This window comes from Erinaceus europaeus, chromosome 7 (assembly GCF_950295315.1).
Source record: "Erinaceus europaeus chromosome 7, mEriEur2.1, whole genome shotgun sequence".
Taxonomy (NCBI): Eukaryota; Metazoa; Chordata; class Mammalia; order Eulipotyphla; family Erinaceidae; genus Erinaceus; species Erinaceus europaeus.
In genome coordinates this window covers 116,417,918-116,428,290 of record NC_080168.1, presented here as the reverse complement: position 1 = coordinate 116,428,290, position 10,373 = coordinate 116,417,918, and the positions used below count along the sequence as shown (strand labels likewise).

Here is a 10,373-nt window from a genome sequence, read left to right as displayed (position 1 = left end):
GGTTACACCAATGCCCTTGGTGACTGCATTGAAGGCAAGCCCCCTTTTGCTTATGTGGGGTAGCTGCATAAGCCTGTGTCATAATGGGTGCCCCATAACAGCCTGGTCTAAGTTCCTGTGTCGCTAAAATCCAATTATCTGGGTGTTCGTGTTTAAGACTGAGGAATGCCTGATGGAATTCCGGTAGCATTCCATCCCAGACAATAGAACGCAGGAGGAGAAAATGGGATTCAGGATTATAAATCTTTCTCTCTAAGCTTGACCGCACTCTGGCAATGAATTTAGCTAGGGATCCATCGGTTTCTTGGTGAAGGGAGAGAATGGGGACTGAGGCCGCTCCTGTGGGTGGGGTTAACCTCTCCCATGCTTGTGATGTACAGATGCATATCTGTTCAAAATAACCAGCTGGAAACTTGGCTTCTGCCTGCTGAATTCTGGTTTCAAACTCTCCCGCTCCAAACAGTGCACCAAAATTCCACTCCAGCTGATTCTATTTCTCTGGGATTGCTTTGAGCATTCATCATGAAAATATGCCTACCATTGCAGGTAGAGGGGGTCTGAGAGTGTAGCACAAGCTACATCCCTCCAATCTTGGGGGGTATTAAGGTGCTGGAGAAAGCCTCGTAAAATGGACTTGGTCCAAGAAGCATGAATTCCGTCCTCCTTAACTGCTTGTCGGAGTTCTCTAAGTTCTTTGGAGGAGTATGGATGCCACACCTGAGGGTTTTGTCTATTGGGGGCTACATTTACTGGGAAGGTGTGGATTTTCTTTGATAACGATATAGCAGTGGGGAGAGGAGCCACGGAAGTGGAAGTTGCCTGAGGAGCGGCAGCAGCAGCCAGAGAGGCCGAACACGTGTCTGCCAAAACGGAACCCTTGGGGCAAAATGCAGAGGGCTTAGGGCAGGTAAGCACCAAGACAATATCCCTTAACTTTTGTATCTCAGCCTCATGGTCCCTTAACTTTTTGGCAGGGCGCCCTATATGTATCCTGAAGGCTGCAAACATAGCCAAGAGGATCTACGGTGTGGCCCCAAGTAAAACATCTCCGAGATACAAAACCTGTCCCATTAAAAAAGAGTAAAGGGTTTGGGAAGCCTCTTCATAAAATGGGAAGTCTCCCATGGTGGAGAGGAACACGAGACTGCAGAGAGTCAAGCGGCTGTATACTTACCTGCGTCTGGGCAGGTCGGCCCCACGTTGGGCACCAGGTGTCATACTGCAATGCAGAGGAGAGAGAGAGAGAAGATCCGGAGCGGAGAGGGAACACAATTCTTTATTTGCATGGGCACCTCAGAGTTGGGTAAGAGCACAATGGTTTGGGCCACGTGGAGCTATCCAAAATGGCCGCCTCGCGCAGCACTCTTTTCTGTGTCTAACCACTGAGGTGAAAACTGGGCAAGAGAGAGAGGATCAGAAGAAGAAGGACTTTATAAGGCAAAAACTGGGAGTGACCAGTCAGAACAGGATTGGTTGGGAAGGGCACTTCAAGAATATCGTATTAACTCTCACGGGAACTGGCACTAGCCTGAGGGGACAACATGGCAGAACAGGTGCTCCGAGAATGTCCCAACTCTCGTGGGAACTGGCACTAGCCTGAAGGGATATCTGCACAGCAGAAATTATCTTTTATTCAGCCTAAATTTAGAAGGAATCTGGGATTTTACACCCCATAGGTTAAGATTGGAGGAAGTAGTGGTTTTCACTCATGGTGGAAGCTGGACATCACTTTTCCATAGTCTGTAGGACACCAACAGGAAGTGAATGGTTAGAAGAAAGTTCCCCATTCTGTGAGAGGTCTCTTTGTTTGTGTGATAGTTTCTTTGGCTGTGCAGAAGCTTTTCAATTTGATGTAGTCCCATTGGTTTGTTTCTGCTTTAGTCTTCATTGTAGTTGGATTTGTTTCATCAAAGATGCCCTTGAGTTTAAGGTGGGAAAGTGGTCCACCAATGTTTTCCTCTAAATATTTGATAGTTTCTGGTCTAACATCCATGTTCTTAATCCATTTGGAGTTTATTTTTGTTTCTGGTGAGATAAGGTGGTTCAGTTTCATTCTTCTGCATGTTTCAACCCAGTTTTCCCAGCACCATTTATTAAAGGGAGTCACCTTCCTCCATTTAATCTTTTATCAAAGATTAGATGTCCATAGGTGTGGGGATTTAGTTCTGGGATTTCAATTCTGTTCCATTCATCTGTGTGCCTATTTTTGTTTCAGTACCAGGCTGTTTTGATGATGATGGCCTTATAATATAGTTTGAGATCTGGGAGTGTGATGCTTCCATTTCTGTTTATTTTCCTCAAGATGGTTTTGACAATTCTAGGTGTTTTCTGGTTCCAGAAATATAAACCAATGATGAATCTCCTATTGTCTTTTCTCAGTCTATGTTTTACCCGTAGGTCATGTCTATTTGAATCCTAGAAACTAATAGAATCATAAGAAAGGATGGGCATGAGAAAAATCATGAATTCTTTTTATCAAGGGGGGAGGAGTTTGGGTGATAGTAGTTTTGAGTGGTCTGGAGATGTGTTATTCTCTGAATCATCGAATTTTCCCAGATAACACTGTTCAAGTCTTCTTCATTAATTTCCCAATGTCATCTACACAGCTCTATATAAATCAACTTTAACAAATCACAGTTCAGCAAGGTAGAGAATAATCTTACAAGTTTGAATTAATGCCACCTCTAAGTCATAAAAAATAAAGTTAATGAAGCATACTGAGAGAGGCAGGCTGGGAGTATGGATTGACCTGTCAGTTCCCATGTTCAGCAGGGAAGCAATTACAGAAGCCAGACCTTCCACTTTCTGCATCCCACAGTCCATACTCCCAGAGGGGTAAAGAGTAGGAAAGCTATCAGGGAAGGGGATGGGATATGGACATCTGGTGGTGGGAATTATGTGGAGTTGTACCCCTCTTATCCTATGGTTTTGTCAGTGTTTCCTTTTTATAAACAAAATAAAATAAAAAAATAAGGTTAGTGTTCCCAGATTCCCATCTTTTTTAAAAAATATTTTTTATTTTATTTATTTATTCCCTTTTGTTGCCCTTGCTCTTTTATTGTTGTAGTTATTATTGTTGTTGTCTTCGTTGTTGGATAGGACAGAGAGAAACGGAGAGAGGAGGGGAAGACAGAGAGGGGGAGAGAAAGATAGACACCTGCAGACCTGCTTCACCGCCTGTGAAGCAACTCCCCTGCAGGTAGGGAGCCGGGGTTCGAGCCAGGGTTCGAACCAGGATCCTTATGCCGGTCCTTGTGCTTTGCGCCACCTGCGCTTAACCCGCTGCGCTACAGCTTGACTCCCCGCAGATTCCCATCTTTAAAACTATCCTTGGGTCTTAGGATTTTTGTCCTTATCCTATTGGATGATAGCAGTAGTTTTTTTTTTTTTAACTGGGTTAATGGTTTACAGTACAGTTGGTGACACATGGGTAAAATTTCTCATCTCACAATGATAGGCGTCGAGTTTCATCCCCAATTGGGTCCTTTTTCCACCACAGTGCACCATGACCCTAATCCCTTCCTTGCTCTCCTTTCCCAGAGTCCTTTGCTTTGGAACAATACACTAAACCCAGTCCAAGTTTTACTTTATGTCTCCCTTGTCTGTTCTTGTTTCTTAAGTTCTATATATACATAAAATCATCCTATGTTAATGCTTCTCTTTTTGACTGATTTCACCTAACATGATTCATTCAAGCTCCATCTAAGATGAAGTGAAGAAGGTGACTTCATCATTTATAATGGATGAATAATATTTCATCCAGGGTGATCTATGTATACCTATTTTATAGTAGCACAGTTGGTAATAGTCCAAATCTGGCAGCAACCCAGGTGTCCAACAATAGATGAGTGGCTTAAAAAGTTATGATATATTATACAGGCTCCTGCACTAAATGTGAATATATATGAGCCCTGGGTCAGATTGATATGGTAAACAATTGACTGCATTCTGTATTTATATATTTTCTTCAAGTTTTCTACTCTCTGCCTTAATCCAGCTTTCTGGCCCTTTTCTCAAGCTTACTACATCTTCACAGACAACATTTTTAGCTTACTTCCATGTTAACTATAAAGCTCAGGCAAAAGTCATTAAAGTCATGGACCACTAGGAACATACCTAATATAGTCTTCCTAGCTTCTTTTCATCCTAAAATCCCTATTCTCACCTACTCTATTCCTACATTCTGGTTCCATTTCTTTTTTAACCAGAGCACTGCTCAGCTCAGCTCAGCTCTAATGGTGCAGGGGATTGAACCTGGGACTTTGGGGCCTCAGGCATGAGAGTCTATTTGCATAACCATTATGCTATATACTTCTGCCCTGGTCCCTATTTATTAAACATTTTATCCTGCCTCATAACTAACTGCCTTTCAGACACCAAGTTGCAGATGCTACTATGATTCTATCTTGAACTCCCTGGGCAGATGACCTCACCAATATGTCCTGGAACCTCACCTTTCTAGAGCCTTGCCCCACCAAGGAAAGATAGAAACAGGCTGGGGGGGGGTGTATTGCACCAAAGTAAAAGACTCTGGGGTGGGGGGAGGGTTCAGGTCCCAGAACATGATGGCAGAGGAGGACCTAGTGGGGGTTGTATGGTTATGTGAGAAACTGGGAAATGTTATGCATGTACAAACTTTTATATTTTGCTGTCAACTGCAAACCATTAATCCTCCAATAAAGAATTATTTTTTTAAAAGGAAAGAAACAGGTTGATGTGTGGATCAACCTGCCAACACCCACATCCAGCAGAGAAGCAATTATAGAAGCCACAACTCCCACCTTCTGCATCACAAAAAGAATTTTGGTCCATACTCCCAGAGGGGAATAAATATTAGGGAAAGAGGAACCAATTCCACCAGGAATCAGAGAAAGAAAAGAGAAAAAGGAAAGACATTCAAAAGTAGTAATAGATTTAGCTGTAACTTAAAATGAAAGAGAAGGCAGGGCCATAGAAAAGGTGGGGGCATCCCACAATGCCCTTGGGTTCACACTCCCAGAGGGTTAAAGAATAGGAAAGCTGGGAGTCGGGCTGTAGAGCAGAGGGTTAAGCGCAGGTGGCACAAAGCACAAGGACCTGCATAAGGATCCTGGTTCAAGCCCCGACTCCCCACCTGCAGGGGAGTTGCTTCACAGGTGGTGAAGCAGGTCTTCAGGTGTCTATCTTTCTCTCCTCCTCTCTGTCTTCCCCTCCTCTCTCCATTTCTCTCTGTCCTATACAACAACGACAACAACAATAATAACTACAACAATAAAACAACAAGGGCAACAAAAGGGAATAAATAAATAAAATTAAATTAAAAAAGAATAGGAAAGCTATCAGGGGAGAGGGGTGGGATACGGAGTTCTGGTGGTGGGAATTGTGTGGAGTTGTACCCCTCTTATCCTATGGTTTTGTCAGTGTTTCCTTTTTATAAATAAAATTAAAAAAAGGTGGGGGCAAATACATATATACAGATCATTATAGAAATAAGTCAACCTGTATCTGTGGCCTTGGGAGAATCACTGCAGTTTCCAACGGAGGGAATGGGAACACAGAACCCTGGTGGTGGGAGTGCTGTGGTATCTTGCAATTTTGTATATCACTAGTAAAAGAAACAACTGTGTCATATGTACACGATAGAAGTAGTTTCTAAGCATCATTCTCAGAGAGTGTAGAGGTGCACTGAATGTCAATGTACTCCAGCTGGAGAACACAGATTCACTGTCTTTGTAACTCCATATACACCTCAGCTTAAAAGGCTTACACACTCCCCTAGAAATCAAGTGGAAGCTATAATTCACTTCTTTTTTAATATTTACAAACTGACACTCAATTTTTTTTCATTTATTCCCTTTTTGTTGCCCTTGTTGTTTTATTGTTGTAGTTATTATTGTTGTTGTCGCTGTTGGATAGGACAGAGAGAAATAGAGAGAGGAGGGGAAGACAGAGAGGGGGAGAGAAAGACAGACACCTACAGACCTGCTTTACCGCTTGTGAAGCGACTCCCTGCAGGTGAGGATCCAGGGACTTGAACTCAGATCCTCACGCCGGTCCTTGCGCTTTGTGCCACGTGTGCTTAACCCGCTGCACTACTGCCTGACTCCCTATAATTCACTTTTTAGGACCAATTCAAAAGCCAATTTCAAGTCTTTGGTTCCAACCAATAGAATTTGAGTTTGATTTTCACTGGTAAAGAAAAAGGACAGAGGACACCAGACTCTAGAATGGGTTTGTGAACATGGTCTCTGAACTCAAGAATAATTGGTTTGAAATTCTACCTCCCTGAATCTTTTTTTGTTTGTTTGTTTTTTTGGTTATTCACATGTCAGGAAGAAATAATAGTACTTAGGACAGGTGAGTTTGCTGAGATAATTAAAGAGAAATGTATATGTAACACACTTAAAGTAAAGGACCGGCATAAGGATCCCGGTTCGAACCCCGGCTCCCCACCTGCAGGGGAGTCGCTTCACAGGCGGTGAAGCAGGTCTGCAGGTGTCTATCTTTCTCTCCCCCTCTCTGTCTTCCCCTCCTCTCTCCATTTCTCTCTGTCCTATCCAACAACGACAACAACAATAATAACTACAACAATAAAACAACAAGGGCAACAAAAGGGAATAAATAAATAAAATAAATATTTTTTTTTAAAAAGAGACATAGCGAGCAGGGTAACTCTAGAATTTCCAGTGGCATGGAGGTTTGGTCTCTCTCTCTCAAACTTTTTAGTCATGCAATCAATTACATTATGTAATCAAATAATCTAGAAGCTATTGTCCCACCCCCAGTTGAATAGCCAGTCAAATGCTCCCAGGGAAGGATCCTCCCAGCACCATGTCTCACAGGAGGCTGGGGTAGAAAGACTAGCCTTTTGTCCGTCATGTGACTACTTTGGGATGAAAGGAGATAGGACAATTCTCACTGGGTTACACAGATGCGGGAGCAATAGGTTAGTTTCTTTCAGCAAGAGTAATGTGTAGTTACTGGAGGAAGTGTACTGGGCAGGCAAAAATAACAAATTTTCAGCACAACATATGTACATTTGTAAACAATACTTTGGACAGATTGGCTGACCAACTTCTCTTCCTCTGAATAAAGCTAAGCACTGACAACCCCAAGAATAGAACTTTCTGTCATCTTAACCATGTATTAAGATGCTATATACATCTTTCTGTAGTAAGACAGTGAGATGCATGAAGTCACACACATATATATCTTTCAACAGTTGGCAAGATGGTTGATCAAGAAGTTATCCTTTAGGGGCCGGGCGGCAGCACACTGGGTTAAGCACACAAAGTATGAAGTACAAGAAGTTATCCTTAATTTCCAGTTACCAGTACAAGAAGTTATTCTTAATTTCCAGTTACCAGACATCTTTTTTGCAGAATGCTCTAGCTTTGGGGCTGGATGGTAGCACATGTGGTTATGTGCATATGTTACCATGCACAAGGACGTGGGTTCAAACCCCCAGTCCTCAACTGCAGGGCGGGGGGAGGCTTCACAAGTGGTGAAGCAGTGTTGCAGAGGTCTCTTCACAGACCCCTGCAAGCGTCAACCCGGCTTTGACCTAGCACGTTATGATTGGGCCCTCCTCAATCGCTATCGAACAGGCCATGGCCAGTGCGCCGCTATGTTCCATTGCTGGGGAGCCAGAGACGACCCGAACTGCCCCTGCGGCTACAGACAGACTATGACCCACATAGTCAACGACTGCCACCTCTCCAGATTCAAAGGAGGTCTCGAAACTTTACATCAGGCTCAACCTGACGCTGTTGACTGGCTACGGAAGAAGGGCAAATGCTAGAAGAAGAAGAAGAGGTCTCTTCTCTCTCTCTCTCTCTCATCTCTCTCTATTCCTCTACATCTCCTTTCCCTCTCAATTTCTCTCTGTATTATCAAATAAAATAAAGTAAAAGACAAAACAAAACAGTCTAGCTTCCTCATGGCCCTGTCCCTCTGGCCTACTATGTGTAAGAGTTGACATGTCTTCTAAAGATTCTTCTCATGGCTGCCTTTACCTCCTTGTTCTGTAGGCTGTAGATGAGGGGATTCAGCATGGGAGTAAACACACTGTACTGTAAAGGGAAGATGACCTCTATGTTGGAGTCTGAGGTTGGCAAGAGATAGCTGAGAAAGCCAGAGCAGTAGAACAAGATTACAGTGGTGAGGTGGGAGGAGCAGGTGGAGAAGGCCTTGCTTCTGCCCAAGGTGGAGCTGATCCTCAGGATGGTGGAAACAATTCGGACGTAAGAGAAGACAATCAAGATAAAGGTTCCAAAGAAATGCAGCGCTGAGGAGCAGAGCAGGAGTGTGAAATTGACGGAGGTATCAGAGCAAGAAATCGGGAAGAGAGAAGACAGCTCACAACTGAAGTGGGGGATAGTTTTGTCTCTACAATAGTCTAAATGGGTGGCAAGGAGGATATTGGTGAGGGCATCAGCAAAGGCCAGGCCCCAGGAGCTCCACACCAGCCCAACACACAGCTGGGAGCTCATCTTCTGGCCGTAAAGCAGAGGGGAGCTGATGGCCACATAGCGGTCATAGGCCATGACGGCCAGCAGGCAGGCCTCCGTGCCCCCTGTGAGAAACACTAAGAAGGCCTGGGTCAGGCAGCTCTCTACAAAGATGGTTTTACTTTCAGAAAGGAGATTCTCCAGCATCTTCGGGACTGTGACAGATGAGTGGCAGAGGTCCAGGAAGGACAGTTGTCCCAAAAAAAAGTACATGGGCGTGTGGAGGTGGGAGTCAGCCCTGATCACCAGCAGCATCACCAGGTTCCCCAGCAGGGTCAGGAGGTAGATCCCCAGAAATAACATGAAAAGCAGGACCTGGGTGTGAGGGTCAGCAGACAGCCCGGCGAGGATGAACTCGCTGAACACGCTGTGGTTTCCCATAGTGATAAAAAGATCTACCCTGAGGATCCAAGCAAGAAGAGACATCAGAACTCCCGTGGTGCCTCCCCGTGGCCCCAGCACTACAGCCTAATCCATCTTCTCTTTGTAAGGATCTAAGGACTGTACTGCAAACCATATTCAGACACCGATTAGTCTAATCTCTTGCTGTTCTTGGGTTAATAGGCCATCATTCCTCAATCAACTGCCCCTGGTGAGTCATTGACTTAATGCCTCTAGAGGTTCCTCTTTCAATTTTTCTTTTTTGGTCATTGTTGGGGCTTCACTGCTTTTCAGAGGGTGGGCACACCATAGCACTGAAGCATTTTCCAATGAAGTGGGGACTGAACTCAAACCTGGATTTTCTGTTTGGCAAAGTTCCAGTGAGCTATTTTGTCAGTCCTCTTTTATTTAAAAAAAAAAAAAAGCTTTTTTTTTTTAAAAATCAATATTTACATGAGGATATTTTCTGTTTGTTTGTTTTACCAGAACACTGTCCAGCTCTGGCTTGTGGTGGTGGTGGTGGGTGGGGGACACGGATTGAGCCTGGGACTTGGAGCCTCAGGCATGAGAGTCTGTTTGCATAACCATTATGCTATCTATCTTCCACCCATATTTTTTATTTTAGAGATTTTGTTGATATGAAAGAGTAAGAAGTTAATAGAAATGAAACTCCCAAGTAAGATAAAATAAGTGATATTCAGAGTACAAGTAGAGATTGATTGACTGACTGATTTTGCACCAGGGTTAGCGCTGGGGCTCAATGCTGACACTATGAATCCATGGCACCTGGCAGACAGCCATTTTTCCTTTTTTTATTTTTCTTTCTATTTTATTTTTACTTGACAGGACAGAGAGAAGTTGAGAGGGAAGGGGAGATCGAAAGGGGGAGAAAAAGATAAAGACCTGCAGACCTGCTTCACCACTATGAAGCCTCCCCTCTGCAGGTGGGGAGCAGAGGCTTGAACCCAGATCCTTGTGCTTGATGATACAAATGGAGTTTTATCCATAGGCAGAATCAAGGGTGCTTTACTGTAACTTGAAGGGAAAGTAAGGAAGGACTAAGGGGGGAGGGATTAAGTAGTGCCAAGTTAGTAGATCTTGTGGCTAGAATATGAGAGGCTGTACAACTGTACAATGGCTGCAACATTTCTGAAGAAGTGACATGAATGGAGTACGTAGCTAGCTAGCTACCTACCTAGCTATTGTATGTGTGTTTTCAGTGAGGCAGTGATAAGAGGATTTGATCAGGCACATCAAATGAAAGTAGAGTAAGATCAGTTGGTGATGTATTTGTCCACTTGAGATTTGGAGACAATTTTAACCAGCGATTAGTTTTCTCCTGTTAATATTTAGTGGCTTCAGCACATGTGTAGAGCAGACAGGCATTAAGTCTTAACTGGGGTTGTGCTTTTTTCCAGTTATACACAGCAGCAAAGAAGTGAGTTGAGAAAGGAAAGCATGCCTAAAAAGGGAATTAGTAACAGAACAAGATTGTGCAAGGAA

General features: G+C 43.7%; 1 protein-coding gene across 1 annotated transcript; it reads right to left on the bottom strand.

The window, feature by feature from the left end:
• Window positions 1-7,940: 7,940 nt before the first annotated feature.
• LOC103107467 (olfactory receptor 8S1-like) lies at window positions 7,941-8,870 on the bottom strand. The gene has a single exon (XM_007516265.2). It carries the CDS (start codon window positions 8,868-8,870, stop codon window positions 7,941-7,943), a length of 930 nt encoding a protein of 309 aa, XP_007516327.1.
• Between the last annotated feature and the right edge of the window lie 1,503 nt (window positions 8,871-10,373).